The 12,708-nt window shown below is 42.3% G+C and overlaps 1 protein-coding gene across 6 annotated transcripts; it reads right to left on the reverse strand.

The window, feature by feature from the left end:
• Nucleotides 1-540: 540 nt before the first annotated feature.
• Nucleotides 541-10,411, reverse strand: tcea3 (transcription elongation factor A (SII), 3). 6 transcript variants are annotated; one of them, XM_016674995.1, is made up of 22 exons: nucleotides 10,097-10,410; nucleotides 9,320-9,382; nucleotides 9,110-9,215; nucleotides 7,994-8,099; nucleotides 6,215-6,664; nucleotides 6,019-6,135; nucleotides 5,871-5,951; nucleotides 5,698-5,790; nucleotides 5,527-5,595; nucleotides 4,451-4,561; nucleotides 4,264-4,335; nucleotides 4,028-4,087; nucleotides 3,830-3,901; nucleotides 3,682-3,750; nucleotides 3,519-3,581; nucleotides 3,163-3,231; nucleotides 2,815-2,975; nucleotides 2,678-2,734; nucleotides 2,421-2,575; nucleotides 2,172-2,318; nucleotides 1,009-1,080; nucleotides 541-913 (listed from the first exon to the last, which is right to left on the reverse strand). In XM_016674995.1, exons 1-22 carry the CDS (start codon nucleotides 10,163-10,165, stop codon nucleotides 905-907), a joined length of 2,271 nt encoding a protein of 756 aa, XP_016530481.1. In that variant the 5' UTR covers nucleotides 10,166-10,410; the 3' UTR covers nucleotides 541-904. The 6 variants fall into 6 exon arrangements, with proteins under 6 accessions (XP_016530481.1, XP_016530480.1, XP_016530482.1 ...); XM_016674994.1 differs by lacking the exon at nucleotides 4,264-4,335 and having other exon boundaries at nucleotides 4,364-4,561; nucleotides 10,097-10,411; XM_016674996.1 differs by lacking the exons at nucleotides 4,264-4,335; nucleotides 5,871-5,951 and having other exon boundaries at nucleotides 4,364-4,561.
• Between the last annotated feature and the right edge of the window lie 2,297 nt (nucleotides 10,412-12,708).

The raw sequence follows: 12,708 nt of genomic DNA on the forward strand, positions 1-12,708 counted from the left end.
TTTATTTATTTATTTATTTATTTTTGAGTGGATGTGTCTGCAGCAGGTTTGTGTAAGTTAATGGGAACTATCGCCACCTACTGTTCTTTCCTGGGAGAAGAGCAACAAAAAAAATGTATACTCTTACACATTGTAGAAAATGTTGGTGAGGTTGAAAAAAAAATTTCAGGTATCACGACTTTGACCAACGTGAAAAAGATGAGCAAACCAGTGGCAACTTCCCAAAGCAGAGTCCAATTAATTCAGATGAATTAATTGTTTGGCCAAAATGATGTAGCTTTTATTTTTGCTTTAAATATTTATTCAGTTACATTTACCTGAGGAAAAAAAAACAAAAAAAAACGTACTTCTAGGCCTCCGTTATGTTTCTTGTGAAATCTAACGACTCTGTTACATGAGCAAAAAAAAAAAACTATAAATGCAAATACATAAAGGGTTAAATGATGCCAAAAATGATGAAGTTGACATGCAGTTTGTACAAATCAAACACAGCAATGGCAATTTACAATCATTTTTTTCCTTAAATGAGACTTCAGAGAGTTTTTATTTATGTGGTTTTATTGGAAGATATATGTATAAACAAAATAAACGGCTATTGTATTGCATGGCATGTTAAAGAGATTAACATGTCTTGTTAATTAGGTCCAAGATCCTAATTACTATTCATTTACAACCATGTGGATTTCGTGATTAAGCCGTAGTCCAATCCACTGTATTCCATCTTTATGTATCCATGCTCATAAATCTAAAAAAAAATCTCAAGTAAGAATTGGAAGAACAACGTTTTTTTGTTGAATTCATCATCTACAGTGGTTCCCTAACTTTTTCTCGTCCAGTTGTGGGCAAGAAGCAATTCAGGGGCAATACAGGGTCTCTGAAAGGAATAGCTTCACCTCTGAAGGCATCAGCAGAACTGAAAGTTAAAAGCAAAACAGAAAGAGAAACAATTTTGAACATGTTTTAGTTTTTTTTAAGTAGAAAAGTTTGCGAATCAGATTAAAGGCCTACCTTCCAGCGGTTGCCACACTCATTGCAGAGGACAAATGTGGTCATCGGCTCATCAGCGCTGCGGGTCTGGACCTGAAAGGAGGAGAGCTACAATGAGTGAAAGTAGTTTGTATTGAAAGTAATAAGTGATAAAGTGGAACGAAAACTTAGAAAAGAACCTGGAGAGGAACAAAGTGAGCAAACGTCTAAATACAGATGAGGAGTGATGAGAGAAGTGGAAACCAGGTGTGTATAATCAACAGACTCCAAAAGAGCTGCGCATGAAGCAAACTGATGAGCCGAGGAGAACAGATTAATAACAAATCTATATGTAAACAATGCAACCAGGGGAAAAAAAATGATGCACAAGGAATAGCAACACAAAAACCAGAATAAATACAGATCCAAACACGACGTTCGGAATCATTACAGGAACCAGACACACTAAAGAGACCAGAAAAACAGAAAGGAGGGCTAAAGGGAAGAAAACAACCAAAACCCAGGCAGGTGGACAGGAGCAAAAATCTCACCCCAGAACAAAGATATTTCAGAAAAAGGCGTCATAGACTGTCAAACTTCTCTGCTGCTTTTAGAACAACGAGATGTAAGTGACGTTGGCATTCAGTCTGTTCTCTGTCAGAAGAAAGTCCTGGTCATCAGGTTAATTGAGCTCAAGAGAGCTCACCTTTGAACGGCTCCAAAAATACAAAATCTTTCATTTTTAAATGAAGGTTCTGAAAATGTGCACCCCCCTGGCTGAGTTAGAATAATTCTGCCAACATACAAGGAAGTCTTTCACTTCCTCCACAACAAAGTGAAAGACACAAGTTATTCCAAATGCTTGATTACAGATCATGTTGTTATGAGTGTCATAGTCGGTTATTAGCCTTTTCTCACACAGTCAGGTAGGTGTGGGTAGTTTTTTTTTTTTTTGTCCCCTAAATATGGAAAATCATAATTTCAAGACTTCACTTTGGATTAAATCAGGCTGTCTTTGTCTGATCCTAACATTTGTTTGATGATGTGAAACATTTAGGTGTAACACCAAACAGAAAACCAAAGCTCGGTTCCTCTTTTAATGGAAGCATGGAAGAGGAAGCGACAGTGACTCGTTATCATCATGTCATCTTGCCTCCGTTTCCTTTGTGGCGGCCGGTTTAAGTTGTAAGAGCAGCCCTGTTTACCTGATTGTAGGTGCAGTTCTTCTTCTTGCATTTGCCGCACTGCAGCAGGTCTGTGGTGGTCCCACCGGTTTTGGCCATCTGGTGCTCCCTGATGGCCTCCTGGGTTAGGACGTTCCTCAGCTGCTTCAGCTCATCACTGGCCATTTCCTGGACACGACACAGCGAGCAGGAGAACATGTGGCCTACAGCGAGGACGGAAACTAAAGAGTGGGGGATACTGGATGCGGTTACTGCGTGACGGCGAACTACCTCAGCGGACATGCTGGCGATGCGGCTCAACTCGATGCTGCCGGCCAGGACGTTTCTGCGAAGTCCCGGGTTCTTGGGGTCCTTCAGGTTGCTGATGCGACTCCGGACTCGGTTCTTGTACTTCATATCTGTGGCCCTGATCTCCTGGTAGATATGTGAACTCACGCAGTCAAGGTCAAACAGTAAGATCTACATTTTTATCTACCACCAATTGGTAAAATAAGAACCAGCAGTGTTGAGATGCGAGCAAAGGATATGATCCTCAATCTCTGCTGCCATGCCGTCACAGTTTGCTCCAAAGTCTTTGTAGTCATCTGTGAAACGCAGAGCGAATTAGTCAGCGCAGTGATCACCTCTGCGGTTTCAGCAGTCTACAGAGAGGTTTGAGCCTCACTGTCTGTCCGCAGGGCAGCTGCCAGCATCTCAATGCACTTGTCTCTAACAGAGTCTCCAGTAGCCAGGTGAGGGGACAGAGGACCCCCCGGAGAGCTGAAGCTGGGTGACAGCGGACTGGTTGGGGTGGTGGGAGTTCTGGGCGTTTCGGTTTTACCCTTCCTGTTGGAAAAGAAAAAAGAAAAAAGGATGCGTTAGGACTAAAAAGCTCCGGAAGATTACTCTTCCGATTTATTGAAACAAAGGATATTTCATAAAATGAAAATCACTCACTTTTTTTTTTCATTTAAAATAAAGTCACACATGGCCAGCGTCATTTGTAACAGTTTCTATCCCAACAGCTAAATACCTTTCCAGGCTGTCAGTAGACGGTTTCCTCTGTGGTTGTCCAAGAGGCTTCGAGCCTAAAGACTCTCTCCTGAGAAACACATCATTGTGCAAACGTTTTAAATCCCTGTAAGAACTAAACTTTACTGTACTCTATTGAAGTGGTCTTTGAACGATGCTTGTTTAAACTTCCTATCCTTTCATCCATCTAAATATCACAGGACATCGTGCAGTATGTGACAGTAGGGGTTCATGAAATGGATGGAAAATCCTCAACACAACTCCAGACTTTTGTCACCCCTTCATGTGATCACCAAATCAATTAGCGCGAGACATTAGCACGCACGGCGTCTACAAATTACAAACCACAATGTTTACCTTTCACTTGATATCTTCTTTGCTGGAGGTGAGCTGCTTCTCTTTGAATCGGTGGACTCGCGTCTACGCAGAGACAAGTTTAGAGTGCATACGGGATCGATCCGAATCCGTCGTTTCGACGTACGTTCTTTATGTTAGATTTACGTTTGGATGCGTTTCGTACCTGACGGATTTGGAGTCAGTGCAATGGCCTTTCGCAGATTGGCTTGGCTTCAGTTCACTGGAATCCTTCCTGCCACAAAAACACCGACAATTAGACACAACCTTCTGTGAAAAAGTGCACATTTGATTCTGCACACACTCCTGCACACCTGTGCTTTTCTTTTTTGGCCTCGATGGCGGGCTTTTTGGTAGAGTGTAGTTTAGAGTCAGAAGAATCTTTCCTGACAAGAAAATGTGAGATTTTGTACTAATTTCAGTTGTAGAGTTTAAGTTGCTAATAATAATAATATGTCAAAGTAGGAACTCTCCACATTCTCTTTGACATGCACAGTTGATGAGCTTCCAACCTTTCTCTCTTGGTGTCATCTGACAGTTTCTTAGATGCTTTGCCATCATCTGAATCTTTCCTGTTAAATTAAAATAGCTGTAAAGAATCACTTCAACTGCAGAATACCTGCAGATAAATTCATTCCGGAAATGGCTTTCAATTTATCACAGGAAACAAGCGATAAAATCTGAAATCACAGATCAGATCGGACTAATATTGTCACAAATACACGTCGGGGTTTAACAGAAAGCAGACCTGTCCTTCTTCACGCAATCTGCGGACTTTTTCTGCGGCAGAGGCTTCGAGTCCGAGGACGGCTTCCTGCTGCTGCAAACAACACAAGGATTCAACTCACAAAGAGGGAAACTCTGTGTTGAATTGTACTCTGTCGTCCTTGATTGTTTCACTCTGGTACGTCAAGGCAGTAACATCTGGCCCAGACCTCTCTCTGTCCTTGCCCCCGTCCACAGAGGGGCGCTTCAGAGGAGCAGCGGGAGGGTGGAGGTGGAGCGGGAGCGGAAGAAGGGGCGCGTTGGGATCAGGAGGCTCTTTTCTGAATGACACAAACACTTTTCAGCCACTTCGGAATGAAGACGACGCGACAGATTTCTGCACCACTCGTACCCCTTGAACGTTTTCACAATTTCGCCACATTACAACCCCAAAGTTGGGGTTTCCCGCTACGGGTGATGTTGTGTTGGTCTGCGACGTGCAGACGGACGCGTTAGATTTGACCTTTTCACCGCCTTTTGACGAAGCTCACTTTGCTAAATACGTCGAGTCTGAATGCCTGTCAATACATGTCGAAAATGTATTGTTAATAAATCATTGCATTTTGCAAAGTTAGAAAATTAAAAACCTTATAACTAAACGGTAAGTCAGAGTTTTAATATTGATTATGAACTGTGTTAAACCTTGAGTGTAAATCTGTCTTCTACTCAATTTAATGACTTAGAAAAATGGCATAATGAAAACGGACCGATCGTGACCTCTGGTGTCTGAAGTGACGGGTTGTAGTTTGGATTTTCTCCCTCAGGTTTCAGGATATGGATAAAAATAATTGAACCACATTGTTTTTATGAAGCAGCTGTCAAATTAACAGGCCTCTGATTGGTTGTCGGGAAAGCAGAGACCCATGAGGAGTTACTTTGGGACAAACAGAAAGAACCAGAGTCCGTCAAGACAAGACTTGCCCTGCCTGGTTAGAGAAGGCTTGTAAAACATGGCTGTGGTAACCGTTTCCCTTACAGCCAATTTGCCAATTTTTCCAACAAACAAACGGTTCTGACATTGATAGCTTCAAATGGTGCCAAGATTTTCTATTCATCTCCACTTTTTCCTCTTTTTTTTCTCCATTTACAGCAGTCATTGTGATCAAAACGAATGCATAAAACATATTGATGTCTTTCACGTACAATCGCTAAAATTAATTTGGGTTTGTGATTGTAACGAAATGTGAAAAAGTTCAAGGCCGTGAAGCAGCAAGTATCACACACAGGCAGGCATGCAGAGCCTAACCTCGGCGGAGGAGGATGGAGGTGGAGAGGAAGAGGAGCTATCGGAGCATTTGGGTCCGGTGGAACCTTCCTGATGTTAAAAACCAGTTTTGGTTTATTTCATTTTTGCACAGTGAAACAAATATTTCAAAAAAACAAACAAAAAAAACCATGTGTCACGTGCATGCCTGACCTCTCTTTCTTGACTTCCGCCGCGGGTCGTTTTGGCGGCGGAGAGGCCGGTTGAGAGTGAGGGTGTCGAGAGGAAGACTCTTTACCGTCCTTCCTGATCGCACATCACAACAACAGCACAGATGTGAGCCCGGAACCACAACAGGCGCTCTGTCCGAGCATGTAAACACACACCGCGGCATGCACCACGCACAGCAGAGCCTCCAGGTGTACAACTGTGAGGGCTGGTGTCGGGACGTGTGAGGAGCCAAGAGCCTGTTGAGTCATGCGGTTAGCAGCGTCGGCAGGTTAGCGCGCGATCGGCTCGGACAGGGGTCCTGACCTGGTGTCTTTTTTCGAGTCCAGAGACGGACGTTTGACGGGCAGAGGAGGCCGAGCGGGTCGAGGTGGGGAGGGGAAGCGGGTGGGGTACAGTACGCTGCTGTCCAGCACTCCTCTCCTGAAATTCATAGTTCAGCCTGAAGTTTTGGGAATCCTTTGTGAGTACTTTGTCAGTGTTTGGGCCAACGGCTCCTCACCTTTCAAAGATTAGCTTGTGAGCTTCAGCGGGCTTCCCTCTCTGAGGTGTGCCGACAGGCCACTCGTGTCTGCCTTCTGCTCTGCTTTTATCCTGCTTCCCGTCGTCTGCGTATCTCCTAGGCTCCTCGGGAGGTTTCTCTTTCGTTATCAGCTCTGCGTTTCTCGTCTTCTTCAAATCCTCCAGCGATCTGTGCTTGACTGGGTCCAAATTGTGTTTTCCACTCTGTTTCTTGGTATCCGATTCCGGTTTGGGATTCGCTGCAGGTGTTTGTTTCTCTGCTCTGATTTCTTGAAGGTGTTTCTCATTTTGGTGCCCTTCGAGGTGTTTTCCATCCACCCCGGGATCGTCCGCATGCCTCTTTTTGTTTATGTGGTTGTCGTTCAGTTTTACATTCCTGCTTTTGTCAGAATCTGATTCGTGTTTCAGTTTGGCCTCCTGCCTACTGTGACTAAAAGAGACACATATTTTCCCTGTTGTGAAGAGGTAAAGGGTTTTTTCCCTCCACTTTGGAGTATTTCATACTCAGGAAAGGCTGCTGTGCTTTGCAGAAGGATTGTCGTGTTAAAGCTGGATTTTATGTGACAGACTAAAACAAAATGCATGACTGCGAAAATGAGGCATAACAGACATGACTTTTTGCAAATAAAGATCTAAAAATAAAATAAAAATCTAAAAAGTGCATTTATATTGAGTCCTCTTTAGTTTGGTACCCCTAAATAAACAACCAATTGCTTTCGGAAGTCTCCTCACTTTTTCCTTGTTAGTAATTTTAAAAAGATAGTTGTTTTACTCAGTGGGGCTAAAGGTGCTAATGTTGGTCTCAGATATAAAATCACAAATAGAAGTTAACATAATGAATACCTTTTTGAAAAGCACTTTAAACAGAGAAATTGTTGCATTTGTTGCATAAAGCAGTTTCCCTGCAGGTGATTATTTCTAGCGTAGCTTAAATACTTTCAGTAATCTTGAAGCCCTGCTAAAAGGCTGGGAACTAAAACATCTGAGACCCTTCAGGTCTCACTCTGTCCTTGTGATTTGGAGTTTTTCTTTCGAGTTTCGCCTCTTATCTGTGGAGCCCAAGGTTTTCATGGTTGGTCTCACAGCTGCGGAGCTGTTCCAGGTTTCAGCAGCTTTCAAAACACCCGAGGGAATAAGGGACTAATGGTGGAGGAGTGTGCAGAATTTGTCTTGAGGGAATATTTTTAACTAAGTATAACTGAGATAAATATTGTGTCAATTTGCCTCCCGTATTCTACATGAATGCACACCCAGATAAACTTTAGGACAGGAAATTGATATTTGTAGACATTCAATCTGAGAATGTTACAAATTGGCTCGACCACAACGGGCAATTGATAAGTTGGAGCAACAATTTCTGAAGAAAAATGAATTTGTTTTGATTGATATGTTGAGCGTATTCAGTTTATTCAAGACAGTTGTTCTGCTTCTCGGTGGATTAAGTATCTGTTACCACTAGATGGCATATTGGTACCCATCAATCAGATTATTTTATCTGTGCAGATTGGGAATGAAGTGTTTGCTTTTGTTTTTGTGGATTGTTATTATAGTTAGCTAAGAACAAAAACTGATGACTGTCTCCATGACTGCGTTCTTTTTATTCCACCAGGGAAAATAATTTGCCCATCTTGGGTTTGATAAAAACACAGATTGTACATGTGCTGCTTCTGACAGAACCTTCTGTCATAATGTACATCCAGTTCGTATGTTGTAATATCAGTATAATGCAGCTTGTGTTTCCAAACGTCATCAGACTGACCTGCTCTGTGGCTCTGAGGAGGAGCTGTTTGTAGCTGCTGCAGGTTTCCTGGCGTCCAAACCATTCTTCAGTTCGTCAACTTTCTCAGAGTGAGAATTTCCAGAGTCTGGCAGAGTTAGAGGGAGACAGGAAGGCAGATAATTCAGCCTCACAATGCAGGCGAATATCAGAAAATGGCAATAACTTAAATATTATACTGATTTATTAAACATGGAGCAATAAACGTCAATGATTTACTTCTGTTCATTTTAAATATTATGGCTCACAGCAGATGAAAACCAAAATTTTAAAAAGAAAATAAAATTAAAATCTTATATAAGACAAATACACCCCCCACCCCCAAAAAAAAAAAAAACTTAATACAGAAATGTTATGTAACAGCATTCACAATCACAACGGAAGACAGCTGACTTGACAGATGTCCAGCAGATGTCCACATTAAGTAGAAGCTGAGTGGAAGAAAAAGTGTGGCACCAAAAAAAAAAAAAAAAAAAAAAAGAGCAAAAGCAACAGGGATAACCACAGAGGTTTGAGAAGCAAAGTACACTCAAGAGTTTTGAGAAGATTCACAGGGAATGACGGCCGGAGTTAAGCTTCAAGAGCCACCAAGGACAGACATCTCCAGAACTCGGGCTACAACTAATGCAGTGTCAAAAAGGGTTAAAAGTGTCTTACCTGAGCTTTGGACACAACAAACTAGACTGCTGCTTTGTAATCCAAAACCTGGTTTTCAGGTAAAAGTGATCAAGTATTGGCACAGGCTGCAGCAACCTTGGGCTTCTAGAAACCTCAGGCTGATCGCCTCCACGCCAAGCTGCACTGATGCAGTAATTCATAAAAAAAAGAAGTTGCAACCAAATATTTATGATTCATATCATAACCAGCAGGTTGACAATTCTAAATAGTTCAGAAGTTATTTTTATTGACCTTGTGTAACATTCTGATTTAATATTTTGACTTTCTGCTGTATCCACTAAAATAGTGTAAATCTTTGTAATAGATGAGTTTCCTTTGCTGAAGTATTAGTAACCTGTCTGTAATACTGTAATTATTACAGACCTGCATATTAAGGATTCAGTTAGTCCAGTAACTGCGTGTCCGGTTAGAGGTTCTCACCCAGAAGTCTCTTCCATTCTTTAATAAGGACTTTTGCCAAAGAGATGACTTCTTCGTCTCTGCAGTGCTTCCTGATGTTGTTCACAGACATGCCAATTCTTGTTTCCTGCAGCAGCAACAACAACAACAACAAAAAAAGAGGTATTTTGAACTTCCTTACGCCTCCATGTTGTTGCCAGACTTTTTGGATGAACAGCAGTCATAGTTTACCTGGAGAAGCTTCAGTGTCATATTGAAGCCTTTCAACTCCTTCAGCAGGTCGATGGCACCCTCCTGCATTCACAGAAGACATTACAGTTGCTTTAACCCTGCCATCCTCACTGAATGCACTGCAAACATGCAATGGCAGAGTAAACAGAGATCTGCATACACTCAACTGGGCGCCATTTAAAGAGTTTTTTTTTTTTTTTGCTTGGTGGGTAAAAACACTTTCACTTCTGTACAGTCTCAGCAAGCAAAGTGAGAAAATGCATAAAGCTCGAGTAGTTAACTTAACGACAGAGGGTTAAGTCAGCCGCGCTGAGACTTGCTAAACGTTTCTGCAGGACTGTAGGAGCGCCAAGAAACTTTATCTTTTTTTTTTCTTTTTTTTTTGCAGAAGTAGACACAAAACTCAGGCACTACGGGGCTACTGTAAATCAACAGGCCGCGCTGTTTACTTTCTGTTGCACAGGGCGAAATGAGACGATCGGGGAATGACAAGTAAAAAAGTGTCAAGTCAAACTGTCCAAGCTTAAGCCGTGCAGCTACACACCGAGGGGGCTGCAAAAAAAAAAACAAAAAAAAAACACAGATGCAAGCCCGCAAACACCTGTCGATCGTTTGTTACAGAACAGACACGCGTTTGTTCCACTCATGCAGACTGACTCCCATCGAGTCAGACTAAAACCAAACTCCTCTTCAGAGTAAACTTTCTGTCCTTTCTGGGCCTTCCCTGCTGCAGCACGAGGTGACAAAGCGCCACCGGGTGTCAAAATACAGCCTCACCGTGTTATTTCTAGACACCATCTTGTCTAGCTTTTTGGCGATCCGGATCAGGTCCTCCTCTCGAGTCATCGCTGCATTTATAGTCTCCGACGAACTAATGCCGATACCAAAACCAATCGACACCCAAAAGAAGCGACAAAGTTTGGATCTGCTGCGGTCTGGACTTTACGCACGGTGCGCTCCATTCAATCCAGAGGCGTGTCCTGCTGAAGGTCCCAGCTGACCAGCGCCACAACAAGCAGCCTAAATATAGAGGCTGGCGTAGGGGAGGCGCAGAGAGCGGCGGCGACACAAGCCACAAGGTGATTCCTTCGGAGCAAAGCTCAGAAAGTTGCGCTTGGTGCTCTAAAGTTCCGCCTTTAAAACAGGAAATTAAAGGCTTCAGCTACTTTGTTTTAAAAGTCTCTGGATGTGAATTGAAATGTTTCATACACTTTCGAGTTGTGCTTCAGGGTCCCATACTCTTGCAAGGTCAGCGTGTAATGATTAATCTTTGCAAACCTGACGGCCATCCCGGTTGCAGTCCACTTGGAAAGTATTTGCACATCTGCGCCAAAAGCAGCTGCTGTGCGAAAGAGCAGTCTGACGCAGAAACATGAACCTGTGTGGCTCACAGGGACAACTTCAGGGATAAATTTTTATTTTGTTTTGTTTTTGTCTTATCTTGAGGAAAATTCATTTCTTGTCTTTAGAGAGAAAGTACAAAAGAGGGCTAAAACTGTAGTAATTAAAAGTAACGCATACAGTAAAGTAAAATAAAATAAACATGATATTGTAATTTAGCCACCAGAGGGAGCTCTAGACTAAGGAGTCATTTTCAGATGCGGACTCAACATTTCCATAACTGCTTCAACCTGTAGAGGGCAGTGTGGACAACTGTTCTTAAGACGCGTATATTTATATCTCTCTGTCGTTCGTTAGCTTGTTGAGTTCAGCCAGTTCTTGGTTGATATATTTGCTCTTTTTCGGTTGCTCAAATACCAGAGCCGCTCATATTTTTACATCTTCTTTTTTTTTTACAGATGAGCTTTCCATCTGCTGATAGTTTAGATGTGAATCATACTGTTGTAGAGTGCATGCAAGGCAAAATGATAGACGTATGAAACACAGGGCCTCAGTTAGTCAGCTGTGAACCCTGTGGGTCTTGCAATGTTTGTAGGGGAAATAGTGAAACAGCAATAAACCTGCTTGGTCATTGTGTGCAAAATGAACAGATTGGCAGGGATTACATGCAGATTTGTCTCAGATGGATTTTGGACATTTTCTCTTTGGCGTTACAGCTTGTAATAAGAGCAAATGAGACGTGAATCATGCCACATATGTTTGCCTGATTTGCCTCAGAAAGATCTGTGAGTAAGAAACATCAGTTTAATGAAAGCCACACAGATCTAGCTGCTACTATGGCCTCTGTCACAGACGTCTAACCACCGTTACCGGCGCTGTCGTACACTAACCAGCTTGGATTAAGGAAATCATGGCTTAAAAGTGTATTAAATGTATCTTTCTGAAACTTTAGATGACAATGTAACTATTCAGACTGCTGTTTGAGCAGAAATGCTACCTGGAAAGATTATTGTGAGAGCATTCGAGGAAAAGTCTCCAGGCCAATAAAACCATTTCCAAGCTCCGGTAGTTCTGAGTTCCAGATCAAACTCCCATCAGCTCAAACTACTCGTCTCACTTTAGACGCTCTGCTAGTGTTGATTTGAGATCAAGATGCTTCGTTCCCAAGGTTTCACACAGTCGTATGTCACCAAGCTGTTCACGATGAAATGATTCAGCTTGTTGAGTCAGTGGAAAACGACAATTGGCGGCCTGTTGCAAGGCTCCATGCTTTTCCTCAGGACTGAACAAAACCTGAAACCCAATTTGTAAGACAGAAATTGGCGTTTTAAATGACCATTAAAGACTCGGTGACTCATCGGGCAAAGCTCTGTTCTTTTGTTGCTGTTGTTGTCGCTGTTTTGAGCAATCAGATCCAGCAAATCTGCTCTTGATTCCAAACTTCTTCTATTTATGACTCATCCCGCCGTCACACAGATGTTTTGATCTCATTGACGGACCATTAAAAATCAGCTCTGATTTTCGCAGACGTCAGTCCTGTTTAAATCAGGCTCCAATATTAAATCACGAATCAAACAATTTCCAGTCAATTTGGGGAGATCAGAGATCCAAATAAACATATAAATGGATAAGTGTCGGAACTTTAGAAACTAGACACTCAGGAGTCTGTGCAAACTGAACAGTAAACCAAAGAGACTTAGACACACGTACCTTTCGTCTCACGGCCTGAAGTTAAATCAGGCCAAATTTATTTTGTTTTAGGTCAGCTAGAATCACAGAACTGGTCTGATTTAACTCCAGACAGTCAGAAAAAAAGCACATGAATTTGTGGCTTCATCTGAGAGTTAGAGAAAATGAGGCTAACAAAGCACAATCTGGAAACTTGAACTTGGTGCTGGACGATGATCAGAAAATGTGTTCTTAATAACCACTCAAGCACCTTTCTGCTCAAAGTTACTGTTAATCCTGCTGCTGGGGGAAATAAAGCAAATATGTTGAGAATGTGAAAGCGCTTTGCCCAGGGTGAGCTGGTACATCTGAAAACAATG

The sequence above is a fragment of the Poecilia formosa genome, unplaced genomic scaffold, assembly GCF_000485575.1.
Source record: "Poecilia formosa unplaced genomic scaffold, Poecilia_formosa-5.1.2 Scaffold105, whole genome shotgun sequence".
NCBI classification, from domain to species: domain Eukaryota; kingdom Metazoa; phylum Chordata; class Actinopteri; order Cyprinodontiformes; family Poeciliidae; genus Poecilia; species Poecilia formosa.